Source organism: Colias croceus, chromosome 10 (genome assembly GCF_905220415.1).
Source record: "Colias croceus chromosome 10, ilColCroc2.1".
In the NCBI taxonomy this organism is placed as follows: Eukaryota; Metazoa; Arthropoda; class Insecta; order Lepidoptera; family Pieridae; genus Colias; species Colias croceus.
The window spans coordinates 821,507-837,779 of record NC_059546.1 but is presented as its reverse complement, the minus strand read 5'-3'; the positions used below and the strand labels follow the sequence as shown (position 1 = coordinate 837,779).

Here is a 16,273-nt window from a genome sequence, read left to right as displayed (position 1 = left end):
AACTTTAAGTTCCCCATTTTTAGATTTAAAAATGAGAACTTAAGTATTTCTGGAATATTCTTTCTATTTCAATGCAATATTGTAATATAATGAATAGTGAAAATTCAGTTTAAAATTGTATTTTAACTAAATTAAAGCCCATTTTACCGCAATATTTGTTCATAATAATATTTCTTGAAATCTTTATATAAATAATATTGTAAAACAAAATATTATTATTGTAATATTGTAAAATTGGAATAGATGAAATTTTTAAGCAAAACGAAATTAGGTATTAAAAACCCATTATGATAAATATTCTGTGTTACCATAAACTAGGTAATAATAATATAAGTACATAACACAATACCATAAATATTATTACTCTATTGTAAATAGCATTATAATTATTACTAGACCCGTATCAGGGCCCAATGTAAACATTTAAAAATAATAATTCACCACTAAATCTATGGGCAAGAAAAATATCTTAAGGCAAGCAATATTATATTATGATAATTTTAACAACTTTAGAAGATGCGTTTTATACAATAATATAATATTATAATAATACGATAATATTTTCTAGTAAATTATAATTCTTTTTAATTTACAATTTTGGAGTGAAATCTTTTAAATAGAAAGTGATAGGATGGCTTTCTATTCTATACAGGATTTATTAAATTTTAATTTATTAAAAATATTAAATACAGAAAAGTTTACGTTATTACCAAACACTATAATGAAAAGCGAGGTAAAAGGCAATTTTGGTATGGAATGTATTTCAAACATCTCTATACTTCACTAAATTCAAAATAAGCTAGCATTTCTATGTATTGATGATTTTTGTCTAAATTTAACGCAGTTCAATAAAAAACATGTCACTACGTAAAATAAATGCCTCTTGAAAATTATTTAAATAATCTTTTTTTAAAGTAGTTCCTAAGTACCTAATTACAGACCCAGGACTGAAAAATGTCAGTCTAGAAAATTAGACTACATTTTTGTCCAAAAAATAGTACTATAAAGGCAAAAGGAATGTATTTATTTACTTAAATATATTATGTCACTGAGGATTATCGATTTAAAAGAAAAGTATGAAAAATTCAGAATTTCATAGTGTTGGTAATTACCAGTTATTAGGTAGATAACTAGTTTTTCTAAGATACATCTATACCTAGGATTCACAATATACATATTTGGTTAAATATATTCCAAACTATACATCTCAGAATTCCAAGATATACATTACCATTTCAAGTTTCACTTAACCTTTACTTATCGTCTTCAATAACTTACCCTCCACCTAATTCCTACCAAGGAATCCACTTATCACGAGATTCATATTTCTAGCATTTTCACAGCTTCCAGTTCTTTATGAGATTCCTCCCACCAACTCAAAAACACAAGTCACAATTATACTTTTTGAGAAACTTCCACTATTGGGCACATTGTTCCATTTTCACCACTAACATTTCTTGTTATTATTCCTAACCTTTAAATGTTCAAATCACGATTCATTCATCAATAAGTCCGGTAGATCCATATCTTCTTCCCTTATAGCTAGTAAGGAAACTGCTTCCTTCGCCAGTTCATCATCACTAAAGGTATCCGCCATGTTTAGAACCAGACTGGTCTTCCTTCTTTCCACGACCTTCATGGGTTTATCTTCTTGCTGCACGAGCTTGTACTTGGGTCTCCACATGCGGAGTACGCTGTGGGTGATGAGGGCAATGCCGCTGATGATGGAGAGGATCTCCAGGGTGAGGAGGAGGGGTGGGGCGATGACGAAACGGAGTCGGAGGATTGATGCCACTTCTGGGGGTGGCCCTTTGCAGTACTGTAAAGATAGGAAAAAATTGGTGAAAACGCTGTGTGTTTATAGTAGGTACAAGTGTACAAAATGTCTAATGCAATGTAAAAAATTATAAAAAAATATTAAGAAACAAAATCTAATAACCGCATTAACATACTATTTATAATAATCTATACATATAATAAATCTGTAGAAGGGTCAATTCTGTACATTGAAAATATTGAAAAAATAAATACCAGGGGGTGTTACTGGATCGATACCAAACCCAAATATGTGATTAAAAAAATTTTTGTCTGTCTGTCTGTCTGTCTGTCTGTCTGTCTGTATGTGAAGGCATCACGTGAAAACTAGCGGTTCGATTTCGATGAAACTTGGTATAATTATACCTTATTATCCTGGGCGTAAAATAGGATACTTTTTATCCTGGAAAAATACGTAGAAAAAAATTAATCTTAATTTTTCAGTTTTATCCATAGACGTTGTTCCGTAGAACCGCGAACACACGTTGCGTATTATTATAGGCCTAGCCGTATTTGGGAATTGGGTCCAACAGATATTTATAAGATGTTATTGTCAGAGGTCTCAAAATGGAGAAATAAACCATCCACGCGAAGACCGACATCCGCGCGGACGGAGTCGCGGGCGGAAGCTAGTTGATAATATATTTTAATGAATGATAATGAATGTGATTTATAGAGTGCAGTGTGTAGTGTACTGTCGTGCGTATGGTAAATGTTGCAATGCAGTGTTTGTATACAGTGTAGTAGAGTGTATTGCAATAACATTTATACTGAGTGTGGTATATAGAGCTGTGTGTCCGAAATACAGTGTGCTGAAATCGTAGTGTTTGTCATACAGTGTACTGTGAGTTGCAGGACTGCATGTCACAGTACTGTGAGTCGCTGTACTATTTGTTGCAGTAATGTGTATCTGTGTGTACAGTTCAATGTGTGTGTTTGTTTGTACAGTGCCGTGTGTACAATGACTGCGTGTACAGTATAGTGCAATATACAGGGTTACTTGTAAAACACCAGCAACCTCGCAGGACAAGATAGCTAACATCATAAGTAACAACATTTGTTCTACGACTTTTGATAATTTGTTAGATTTTTTTTCATACAAAAATAAATATTAATTTAATTTTCCGTTTGAATCTTATAAACTCTACGCGCATCCCAAAAATTACGTAAACAAGAAGCGAACGAGAGGGGGAAGGGGGCGTCGCGTCGTCCTTTCGATAATGAATAGAACATAGACTTACAAATGTTAGGAGAGTACAATAAGGCTTAAAAAATCATTTAAAAATAATTAATTGCGTTATGCCAAAAGTCGTAGAACAAATGTTGTTACTTATGATGTTAGCTATCTTGTCCTGCGAGGTTGCTGGTGTTTTACAAGTAACCCTGTATAGTGTCAGTGTACAGTACATTACATACAGTGTGTACTGTGTGTGTGTGTACTCACCAGCGAGAGCCAAATGAGCGGCAGCACGCGCCTGGCGAGCGGCGCCGCGACCGGGTTGCCGGCCGCAGAGCGCACCGCTATGTTCACCTGGATGTTGGTCTCTAGCGCCATTGGGACGCCGAGCCGCTGGGAATATATGGACTTTATATTTTTGGATCGAATTAAGTGAAGTTTTATAAAGGCGACAGTAATTAGACATTTTTATTTATTTGTCTTTGGGAAACAAAAAAATAATACTATACACGTCATATCAGCAAAGTTTCCACTGAAATTTACATTCTTAAAATATAAAAACACATTCAGTCACATACAGTAAACATTAAATTTTACATTCAAATTCTTAATATTTGTAAACAGCGTTAGACTATAAGATCTACCTCACGGAATTGTTAACTGTCGAAAAATTGTGGTCCTTAACATAAAGAATTAAAATTATGCCCCAAATAATAAGCGGCGCTACTGCTTACAGTGGGTGTTCTGCAAAGTTATGTTTTGGGTCCGTTTTTTTTTCTTATTTGTCAATCTTAAGAAACTGTCAATACAATTTGCTTATGTTACCTCCTTAATTTAGGAGATTAGAGCAATAAATTGTCAGCCGAAAAGAATGTAGAATGTCTATTGTTAGAGAGTCTAAATATTATTATCTAAGACGATTAACAATTATATATCTCATCTAACTAAACTCTGTTGAATTTGAGTTCAAGCATAAGTTTGAGTTACTTACAGTTTCAATATCCACATGTGAAGCATGCCTGACGGGGTCGGGATGCATGCCTTCGAAGAACGCTTGCTGCTGTGGGTCCGTGTCCAGGAAATGTGGTTTTGATAACGCGATTGGGAATCCTGTAAAGTAGATAAGTGTTAGATTAGTCGAGAAAAAAAAAGAACTATGGCACTCGGGGACTGCAGCAGTAAAGCTATTGCATGCTATGCCTTCAAGCCACACCTCCGCCCGTCGGAGTGGGGAGCGTGAGGTTTTTTCGTTACGGAATTTCTCGATTCGGTCCCCGCGCTCAAGGCCCGCGATAGAAGCTATGCAATAGCTTAATATAACAAAACGGGACTATAATATTTTATACACTTATTTTTGTATCTTTAATGATTGATTGAGGTCTTCTGCAATAATTATAAAGTCTATATTGGAACGAAGTCATTAGAAAATAAAGATATCACACAAAAACAGGTAAACGGATCTCAATAATATTACAATAGTAGAGCTTTAAAAACCATCTGGATTTATTCAAGATAACAGACATTTTATATTGGAATAAAATAGTATTTTGCAATTTAACTAATTGTAAAATAAATTGTTTTAGCTTTACAAATTGTAAATTGTGTTGCAATTTAACTTTAAGTGTTGCAATTTAACATTTTACCTGACATAAATTATTATTGTTAAAGTTTTTTTTTATTGTTTGATAGGAAAGCGCTTGACCAAATGTGCTGAGATGTGGCCTAAGATGGAGCGCGCTTTCCTAGAAGGTACCTGTTCACTCTTTTCTTGAAGACCTTCATATTGTACTCGTCGGGGAACACAGACTCAGGAATCATGTTCCTGTCCCTCGCGGTTCGGATGAAGAATGTCGATCCGAACCGCTTTGTCCGGGTACATGGAACGTCCACCATATGGCGGTGCCTAGAGTCTGTGCCCCTCGAGTTATAGTTTATATATTTAGTTTAGTTTCATATATTTACCATAATAACAGCTTCCTATATCGACGAAGCCGTCGGGCAAGCAGTGGTCCGTGCAGTCACACGCATAGCGATTAGTCTTGTTGAACGCTGACTCTTCCATTTGGAACCTGAAATATTTAAATATTTTTTATATATATCTGTGTTTGTTACTGAACTCATCCTACTTGGCTGGATCTTTTACTATGAAAAGTTTGTACCTATGTCTTCAAGTGGATTAAATAATGATTTAGACCTTAGATAATAAGAACACGAGCGAAGCTATTATACAAAAAAACCCAAGTAAACGTATTTATAAAATTCATTTCAGAGGAATCTCAAGAGGTCTCTTAAGCTATATTAATACAAAACGTAAATCTGCATATTTTAACTATTTTTGTTTTTGTTTTACGGTCAAGAAGACACGGGTCAGCTATTTAGTCATTTACCCACTTAGAAGATAATATGAATATTGGCTAGGATCAGATAATTCAGATTACGGTTAAAATTGCAAGGCAATCGAAATTATTGGGAATATTTATTGCTAAAGCCAATTTCACTCTACGCCATTTTGGTTTTGTTGTTTTTCGCTTAATTGAGCCCAAATGTTTTAGCGAATTAGAAAGTTGCCTTTTCTTAGAAATATTATATTTTGATGGATTTGTCATACTTTCATAAAATTTGTAATTTTATTTAAGTTATATGTATTATTCTTTAATCCAAATAATACGCTATAACTCATTCTATAAACCACAACAGTGACAGTGACGGTGTCCGTGACAATGTCAGTAACATTAACAGCAAGAGCGGCCGTACACGGGTGGCTCGAGCAGTTAACGGCTGAGCGACGTACAAAGACTGCTCGAGCCGTCGGTCGTTGACTGCTCAAGCTGTCGCTACAAACCGCGCAGTGTACCGCCGCCCTAACAGTAACATTAACAATAACATTAACACTGACAGTCACACTAACACTAAAATTAACAGTTACATTAACAATAACATTAATACTGACAGTCACACTAACACTAACATTAACAGTTACATTAACAATACATTAACACTGACAGTCACACTAACACTAACATTAACAGTTACATTAACAATAACATTAACACTGACAGTCACACTAACACTAACATTAACAGTAACATTGACATTAACACTAACACTAACATTAAAATTAACAGTAACAATCACGTCTAGAGTCTAGCCTCACCTGGTCACACTAAAGCCGAGGTCACCCACGAAGCTGCGCTGGAAGGCGAACGGGTGCACGCGGCACGCTTGCTTGCGGAACACGGGGATGGGGTTGCTCGTGTTGTAGTTCGGGGGTAGCATCAACCCTTCGAACGTGCCCTTGAGACGGTTGCACGGGATGCTGGGGAGGGTTCAATAATAAGTGTCGAACATAGTATAGCAGAATATCTTGAAAAGAAGAATTAGTGTAACATAATACAATTGCTTTCAAACTAAACTAAACAAAAACCAAAATGCAATGGAACCCATGAAAAGGACCATTAAGACATACAGTTGCAATGAGAATCAAAGGTTTTTAATAAAATAACAAAAATAATTTAATCCAATATTAATTGATTCAAATGAGCGCAATTTAATAAACAGAAACATGTATACTTACTTCAAGGAAAAGATCCTTCAAACAAAATAAAATCTAAACTACAATCACTTCCAAAAATACTCAAAACTAAGCCTAACCTACTAAATAAAATCTAATACACAGTTATGAAAACCTACCTGGTATTAAGCGTTTTAAAGCCCTGTTCAGGCAGACCAGGTAACTTGTTCCACGTGTTAATGGAGTATCTTGTTTTCGGATCCCGAAGTTCCACCTCCACCTCTTCTCGTCTTTGAGCATAGAACTGAAGATAATATGTTACTAATTAATATGGTTTCTCCTATTTAAACAATGATTTAAACATGATACGCTACACCGTGTTGGGGCCGGACCGTACTGGAGCCGGGAAACATGTGAAAAATTAATATTCATAGTAATTTCAACGCGCGTTTCAGTGCCCCGTCCGAGCCACGGTCAGGCGTGAATCACTTCATACAAAAAGTGCGACACCGTGTAGCGTAAATCATGCTTTATGGCTTCATCTTCATAATTTCAACAAAGAATACATTTATATAGGGCGTCTTCCTATACCTACGTGAAATATCGAGCAAACAAAACAAGGTACCTACCTAGATGAATCAAACTCTTTCTTTATTTACCAAATTATCAGGTACGCTTTTGAATCATCGTAGTAATATTATTACAGGTTACTAAAATATAATAACTATCTAAATATTATCGAGTAGAATTTTTTATCCATCCGTTAAAAAAACTTTTATCAAATAATATTTATTTGAAATTATAATTTTTAGACATAATATTCAAACCATCATTTCATCTTTTTTTAACAAAAGGACGACAAGTCGAATCTATAATTTATTTTATTTTTAAATTCCGTTAGAATCCTGCCAATGATACTTTGTGCCATGTTTACGGAAGCTTTCCAATAATAACAACAATTTACAAGTTTAAAAGGTATTTGCGATATTATGTAGAAACACAAACACTCAGGTAAAAAAACAAATACGTCAGAACTCATGTTTGAGACGGGGATAAACCGTAATGTAGTTGTCAGCAAGATCGCAAATGTTGTAATTTTGATAAAGATTCCACAAATATTTATATTATATAAGAAAACTAGCTTTCCGCCCGCAGCTTCGCCCGCTTTGTCTAAAACCTAATGAATTATATACTAAAACCTTCCCCTTGAATAACTCTATCTAAAAAACCGCATCAAAATCCGTTGCGTAGTTTTAAAGATTTAAGCATACAAAGGGACATTAGGACAGAGAAAGCGACTTTGTACTATGTAAGTAGTGATAATGTACGTATATAGCTATTTAGCTACTACGTATATTGTCTACTAGCTTCCGCCCGCGACTCCGTCCGCGCGGAACAATTGAGAAAAATTAAGATTTATTTTTTTTCTACGCATTTTTCCGGGATAAAAAGTATCCTATTTTATGCCCAGGATTATAAGGTATAATTATACCAAGTTTCATCGAAATCGAACCGTTACTTTTCACGTGTTGCCTTCACATACAGACAGACAGACAGACAGACAGACAAAATTTTTTTTAATCACATATTTGGGCTTGGTATCGATCCAGTAACACCCCCTGCTATTTATTTTTTCAATATTTTCAATGTACAGAATTGACCCTTCTACAGATTTATTATATGTATAGATATTGATTTAATTTAATTATACTGTCTATTAATTATACTATTATTATAAAAACAAAAAATCCGACTGTTAATTTTACTATTAATTATTTTTTTCCGTTTTTTAGATGTTTTGAATTAAGAAGAAGTATTCTTATAATTAAGATAATACAATAATAATAATAAAATCATCTTTATTTGGTTCTCACAACATTAAAAGGTTACAAAGCTTAATAATACTACACAAAGTACAGTAGAGGATAACGTTGTGAGAAACTGGTGCCTGATATAGACTAAATAGAAGTCTGAGGTACAGGTCACCAGCCCAGATGAATCTATTGACATCACTCACATACATATTATAAAAACACGACAAGTACATACACTCGAAAAACATAACCTTTCTGTCGCAGTCGAGTAATAAAATTTGGTACATTGGAAGTCTACTGTTTCCTCCAAATACATTTTTACGAGTAGGTATGATGAATATGACAAAATATATCACGAGTCACGGCTAGCAACTGTATTTAATACACAAGTCACAAGACAATAAAATTAATTTTCAAAATAGGCGTAGTTTATATTTTTCCTTCTAAGTGTGAGTTTCGCGATTTTTTGCTCGAACCACGGAAGTGCCTGCGTAGAACTTGTTTATTTTATAGACAATAATATTTGTCACTATATAAATTATAATTATGCAAATTTCAGCTATACTGAGATTTATAAAAATAATATAATAGGTAGATATAAACTGGAAAATTTCCTACAGTAAGTCGTCATACATATTTTAAAGCCTTCAATTACGCCACGTTATTATATGGTGGTTTTCGTAGTAGATAATATGTCTAATGTATGTGTCATCGCGATGGATACAGTAGAACGCAGGTAACAGTGGCTTTAGCAAACAGACCGACAATAAATGACAATCAAAATAAAAATAAAAGTATAAAAAATGCGAAAATAGTAAAGTTCCGAATTTATAAAGAGTCTGAGACTGTGATAAAAAAGAAAAAGGTTGAAATTCCAAAAAAATCTCTAAAAGATATTTAACTTATCACATATCCTTATTATAAAAAAACACTCACCCGATCCATAATTCCAATTTTCCCGAAATCAATCCACCCTGGTACCAAACTACTGGCCACCTTCACCAGTGGATCTTCATATCCCCATAAGAATTCACCAGCCGTCATCTCCTTGAAGAGTTCTGAGTCTAGAGCCTTTATCGTGTAGTAGGCTGCTGCATTGGCGAGATAGCCTAGCCCTTGGTCAGCTAAAAGCGTACTGATGGCCTGAAATAGATGGTAGAGAGGTAATTATGTGGAAAAATAGGGTAGATTTTACAGGTATACAGAGAATGTTTAAAAATTAGTGGCTACAGGTTACAGGTTTCAATATCAACGCACAAAGATCGGCTCTACTCATGAAGAAAATCTGTTTTTCTAATTGTAAATGATTGACAGTTTATATTTTTTATACTTGACATCCTAAAAAAATAAAATTATTCCAACAAAAAGCAGCTACTTTACAACATCAAGTAGCAATTTTGCATATCGTCAGCCGACCGCCAGTATAAATAACAAGACGCTACAAAAACGAGCAAAAAATACGCAAAAAATTAACAAAAACACGGCAAAAAGCAATTTGCTAATGTGCTTTGACACCTGGTACAGGTGACATGACCTCCAACCTTGCTATCGCTTCCCATGTATTCATGAGAATACACGTGCTTCCAAATGTGCCTCGTAATGTATGCTAATAATATTATAGAGCTAGAGATTTGCTTGTTTTTCACGTTTTTGTTTTAGAACTATTGGTTTGAATTTAAATTATTTGAGTTGATAGCCTCATTACTCCTGAACGACTAAGGTTACATTTTTAGACCGGTCGGTTCGGGGAGTCCGTAGTTAAGGATATTTTTAACCTCGAAGATCTTTATATTTATCATAATATCAGTCAAATATCTTAATAACAAAAACCCAGAATATAATACACTCATTTTATTTTTCAAAATCCATCAAATCCAAAAAAAATATTAATAACAGCTATAAGTTATGTATTATGCACGGGTGTCATTTTTTCTTAAATTCCGTTTAGCATAATATACTGATACTATCAATTTAATGGCACTAACTTGAAGTTGAGGAAAATCTTTGGTATCAAACGAATGGTAATAGACCTCACCCGCCCATGAACAAAAAAAGCCTCTGCAAATGGCTTTTTAAAGAAAAGACCGTAAAGATTTGCGATTAGATTAAGAAAAAGTATTTTAAAGATATCTTTGCACTTTGCAGGTATGGACAGTTACTTTTGCAATAAATAATAATTCACGCCATTCCCAAAAAATCTATTGGTCATCTATCTAGAAGTAGCTGCAGAACGCCTCCCTTACTTCCAGACATAAATAAAAAAAAATTACTCAAAATGACGCCCTCGTATTACAATTTGCAAATTCATACAATAAATCAAAGATTTAAGTCTGCTATATGTGGCTATGTAGGAAGAAGTCGCTTTAACATGGATGTAATAATATTAATGTCAAACAAAAGACATTCAACTCTCGTAATGCGTTGTGTACACGTGACCACGTGAGCCGATTTGTTTCATTGAGGAAACTTTGTGACAACTTTATAATTGCAATGCCGAAATGTATAAAAATGATTTATGAGACTGGTCCAGAGATTTTGAATTATAATGTTTTTTCTCAAATTCTTAAATTTTTCATAAAAATTTAAATGACTATCATCGATAACATTTATGACCAAATAAGTTAGATACATCTAGTCGTGATAGTCGCTTTATGTCCAAAAATATTCAACATATTCTAGAAGGTAGGTATCCCGTATCTGAAAACATGGAACCAATATTATAAGTAAACTAAAATTGACATACCTACATATCTACTACTACATAACTAAAATAGACTAAATTATAATCTAAAACACGTTTATACACCACTATACTGTGAAAAACTACGTGCTTGTAAGGGTGGAAGTAGTCTTCTAAATGCATTTTTAGGCAATGTTTTTTATATTGTGTGGAAGAGATTTAACTGGCTAGAAGACTGCCATTCGTTTATATTCATAAATTGTTAGTGCAATTAAGTACAAAATAAAATTGAACTCACGAGCAATGCAATATTCGGCACGACCACAGTATCGTTGTAGTGCCGCACCGACTGGTCCGGGAGGAACTTCAGCTTGATCACCGGGTTCATCGTCATCACCCCGCGCTCTTTGTCTATCGTTATGTTCTCGTTCGTTCTCATCTCCCTGCAAGTGATCTAATGTTAGTGTTGCTTTGTGATTACATGTTATGCTGTTTCTATGTGATTAAATGTTATGCTGTTTTTTTGTGATTAAATCTATATGCTCTTTCTGTGCGATTAAATGTTATGCTATTTCTGAGTGATCAAATTTTATGCTGTATCTATGTGATTAAATCTTATGCAGCTGTTTTTGTGTGATTAAAATATATTATGCTGTACCTATGTGAATAATGTTATGCTGTTTCTTCGTGATTAAACGAACAGGTGCTAGTTTTTATAATAGTCATTAGTCAGTTTAAATGTCTTCTTATTAATGAAGTTTACATGAAAGAAAATATTCTAAAATAAACGCCAAAAATAGTTTGAAGTAAGATGTGATTGAGCGATGATTATACGCGAGCAAATAAAACAAGTACGTAAAAAGGTTTTCTCATCGGCGTTCTCGCTACGGCGCTTACGAAACTTTTTACCGATCGCTACGAAAATTGCGTTAGCTCATTCTTTACTCCTTCCTCTCCTTGATTTTGCCGATTCATCCTATCCAGATCTCCATGAATACCAACTAGACACCCTTGAGAAGCTTCAAAATTTTTGTATACGATTTATTTATGGATTACGTAAATTTGATCATATTTCTGAGTTTAGAACAAAATTAAACTGGCTCCCCGTTCGCTTCCGCCGGAATACTCACATTCTTCATCTCCTGTATTGTATTTTATTTCACCCTAAAACACCGTCCTACTTAAAAAACAACTTTAACTATCTTAGCTCTACTCACACTCTCACTCTTCGTTCTTCCAACCTTTTATTATTATGTACTCCTGTCCATCGGTCAAACTTTTATGACAATTCGTTTACTGTTCGTGCCATTCAGCTCTGGAACGCCTTGCCGGAAAGTATCCGACGTGCACAAACACTTTGTTCTTTTAAGTCCCTATTGAAAGCTCATTATCTAGCCATGCAATAGTAGCATTAGTAAATAATTTATGTATGATTATAATTTTTGTATATATCGTTATATATATTGTAGTTTGTGTAGTGTATTATAGAAGTATATTTATATTACTGTGTAGTATATATGTACAGTATATGTAGTTTATGTAGTATGCAGGCATTTTTATTTATTTTTTTTATATTCTGTCTTTTATTTCTTTTTTGCGCTATCCTTATTCTTCTTACATTTCCTTTCCTACCAGGTTGCCTGGAAGAGATTGCTGTGTAGCAATAAGGCCGCCTATTGTGCAAAATTGTTGTACCTTATTAGTCTGTACCACATGTCTTAAATTGCTTTGTACAATAAAGAGTTATAAATAAATAAACTTTTTTGAAAAAATACCCTCCCTTGGAAAGGTAAATTATTATTCCTACACGACATGTTATGTAGGCTATATTTTAAAATTATGATCGAAACGTCTTGTGTCAAAAAATATGAATAAAAAAAGATATTTTGTTTTCTACTACATATAACATAACTAATCTCTAAATTTCTCTACTGTCCTAAATAAACATAAGATTAAAATATTTAAGTTACGGTACTAAACATAATAAAATTACGGTATATCGCATGATTTATTTTTATCTCTCGCCTGTGTTCGGTTAATTAACTTCAATATGTAAAAAACTTATCACAAGAACATACGATATTTTTATACTTAATGTCATTAACTCAAGACAAAAAGAAATTATCACTTCTGTTAAGTGTGTTCTTAAAACTTTAAGAAAATATAAAAAAGTTGTGAATTAATATAATTCCTACGAGTGGTATTCAAAATTGAAATGAGGATCATTATAAAATAATCTTCAAAAATGACTTCTAAACATTATAAATAGGTACCAAGCAAATACCATCTAAAAATTCATACCAAAAGAACTACCAAAACAACTATATTATTAACTACCAAATTTCGAAATAGTCGAAACACTACCTAGGTACTACTTTTAAACATTGTCAAACACATAAAACCGAAAGAGTAGTTAGGGTAAATTTGATTACTCTGGCGCGGCGTGATCACGGTTAGCCGTCAGGAATGGCGAAAGACGCGGGTTCGAACCGCCTCGTGATCGAATATTTTATATTAGGTAATTTATTGCATAGCTACTATCGCGGGCCTTGAGCGTGGGGACCGAATCCAGAAATTCCGTAACGAAAAAAACCTCACGCTCCCCACTCCGACGGGTACGGAGGTTTGGCTTGAAGGCATGCTATGCAATAGCTTTACCGCGGCAGTCCCCGAGTGCCACACGTCTTTTTATTTAAAATGCTTTATAACTATATACTCACTGAAACTTATAAGGTCCCAATTCCTGTACTTTTAGGACTTTATCCTCTCCCCTGAGGAACTCCTTGACGTTCGTATAGTTGAAGATGTAGACGTCAGAGAACACTTCATACGTCGGGTTCGACCACATGTTGTAGATGAATTTACCCTCCTTTATTTCTGCGTACTGGAAGTAATATATTTACTGTATTATTTTGAATAATATATATATAACTAGCTTACCGCCCGCGGCTTCGCCCGCTTTCTCTAAAACGATTTGAGATATAAACTATCCTATCTCTCAAGTTGGATCGAAGTTCGAACTGCACATGGTGTGTGAATTTTATTATAATCGGTTAAGTGGTTTAGGAGTCCATTGAGGACAAACATTGTGACACGAGATTTATATATATTAAGATTTAATATGTTTATTTTTGTCTTATTTCCTTGTGTTTGAGACTTCAGGGGTTTATATGTCTTATTGCAGTATTATGTAAGACATCATTGTATTTCGATTTCTTTCTTTCATCTTTTCTTTTTGAATTTGTTGTAATATAACAATTTATCCAGTAATGTTGAAAATACTTATTTATATACATATTAAACTATGACATTATTATGATTGTTTACAATGAAAATAATATGTTGCATACTTGAGACAAACTTAACAAAACACTACAGATACTGAAAATATTTAAGTAGCATTGAATAATACGAGAATGTATGTATGTATGTATGAAACTGTTTTCTATATCGTAACTATTATTATTGTTGAATAACATAAAATAAAGAAAAAAATAATTTCAAAAATATAAGTGCACGATCAATGCTTATTTATGTTATCATTCACCTTACAGTAACCAAAATATTGACAACAACAATATTTGGCATTGAGTATAATAATAAATAAACTTATCCTAAATAAAGAAGGTTACTGAAAATTACAAGATCACGATGCACATTATGACATAACGAAATAGGTCAAAAATATTTTATTTAATATTTAGCGTTATTAACTAATTATTATTATTAACTTTAGTTATTATTCAATAACAGTGTGTGTACATTGTTAAAAATAAATTAACAAAAATAGCCATTGCTTAGTTTTTTTTTCGTAAAAGATGACAAAAAATATTATGGATATAATAATACGGATAATTACTGTTATGTCATTAAAATAAATGAATAGTTTGTTATTTTCTAAGGAAGTTTGTTCAGCAAATCAATTACTAAAACACTTAGCAACTCAAACAAATAAATAATTATGTGAACAATTAAGTTTGTTTGCAATGACGCCAGCTCAGTGTTAAATGTTATATTTGTTTTCTGAGCAAACTAAAATAAGTTTTACTTATACAGTGTTTCCTGCAATGTATAAATAAGCTCTAAGGAAGGTTTTTAAAGAACAATGTATCAATTGATGAGTTGTAAATTGAATGCTCTTTTTCGCTTCGTTAGCGAAAATCTAAGTATTTTATTGGAAGAATAATATGATGAGATTTGTTCCTTTTATATAAATGTTAAATTTTATTGTATATGTATGTATCGGAATGTTTTTATTTACTCACGGTCACAATTCTTTAATATAAATAGATAAAGTATTCTTAAATAGGAACAGGAGTAAATGTCGAGGTCTCATCAAAAATGTTGAAGATGCATCTCTGCTGCATATTATATGAATTATAAGTTGCAAGAAAACCTTTTAACTATTGAATGAAAAATACATTAATAATTAACGTATTTTTTGGAATCAGTACCTAATTTTTTAAATAAACTTCTTTATTGTAGGCAAGACGCTCGATGTTGTCTAATGGGCCCTCTACACAATGGGCAGCGTTGGCCCAACAAATGATCAACGATATATAATATTGTCGCCAATACGGCGATTATGAATAAACATCTACATTCAACAATTATAGTTTTTAACTATAGCTCCCACACTAAGAGAACTTGTGTCGTGGGGGCTAAATGCCGACCGATTACAGACAGTACACTATCGTGATGGCCTTTTCTCGTCCAACGCTGTGACAACCATTGTGAAGAGGGCCCATAAGCCTGTGCGTTGGATTATGCCCTACAGTTTTACGGTGACACAGGCAATGAGAATAAACTGATGATGATGATGATTGATGATGATAAAACTTACCCAATTTGTGACTATCGTAATCGGATCGATGATCATTGATACCATTCCAACTATAATTAATAAACTTCCATAAACTAGCGTGACTACCGACTCTGTGAATAAAAAAAAACCTTATTTTTAGCAACTTCTCAGTCTACATTAAATCTATCCTACTAATAGTATAAATGCGAAAGTTTGTGAGGATGTGTGTGTGTGTGTTTGTTACTCTGTCACGCAAATTCACTGAATCGATTACAATGAAATTTAGCACACATACAGAGGGTAACTTGGATTAACACATATAATAGTAGTATTATCCCGGAAATCTAACGGGAACGGGAACTATGCGGGTTTTTCTTTTAAAACGCGGGCGAAGAGGCGGGCGAAGCCGCGGGCGGAAATCTAGTATACTAATATTAATGGTTATGATTATAATAAATTATTACAAAGCTGA

The 16,273-nt window shown here is 33.4% G+C and overlaps 1 protein-coding gene across 1 annotated transcript in view; it reads right to left on the bottom strand.

Moving 5' to 3' along the window:
- Positions 1 to 696: 696 nt before the first annotated feature.
- The window catches only part of LOC123694844 (scavenger receptor class B member 1-like), a 31,301-nt gene continuing 15,724 nt past the window's right edge, over positions 697 to 16,273 (bottom strand). Inside the window, exons 3-12 of the mRNA XM_045640439.1 lie at positions 15,841 to 15,932; positions 13,718 to 13,881; positions 11,296 to 11,440; positions 9,254 to 9,460; positions 6,683 to 6,807; positions 6,147 to 6,308; positions 4,955 to 5,061; positions 3,984 to 4,102; positions 3,260 to 3,385; positions 697 to 1,819 (exon numbers count right to left, since the gene is read on the bottom strand). Of these exons, the coding sequence (XP_045496395.1) occupies positions 1,490 to 1,819; positions 3,260 to 3,385; positions 3,984 to 4,102; positions 4,955 to 5,061; positions 6,147 to 6,308; positions 6,683 to 6,807; positions 9,254 to 9,460; positions 11,296 to 11,440; positions 13,718 to 13,881; positions 15,841 to 15,932 (1,577 nt within the window). The 3' untranslated portion in view covers positions 697 to 1,489. The remainder of the gene's footprint in view (positions 1,820 to 3,259; positions 3,386 to 3,983; positions 4,103 to 4,954; positions 5,062 to 6,146; positions 6,309 to 6,682; positions 6,808 to 9,253; positions 9,461 to 11,295; positions 11,441 to 13,717; positions 13,882 to 15,840; positions 15,933 to 16,273) is intronic.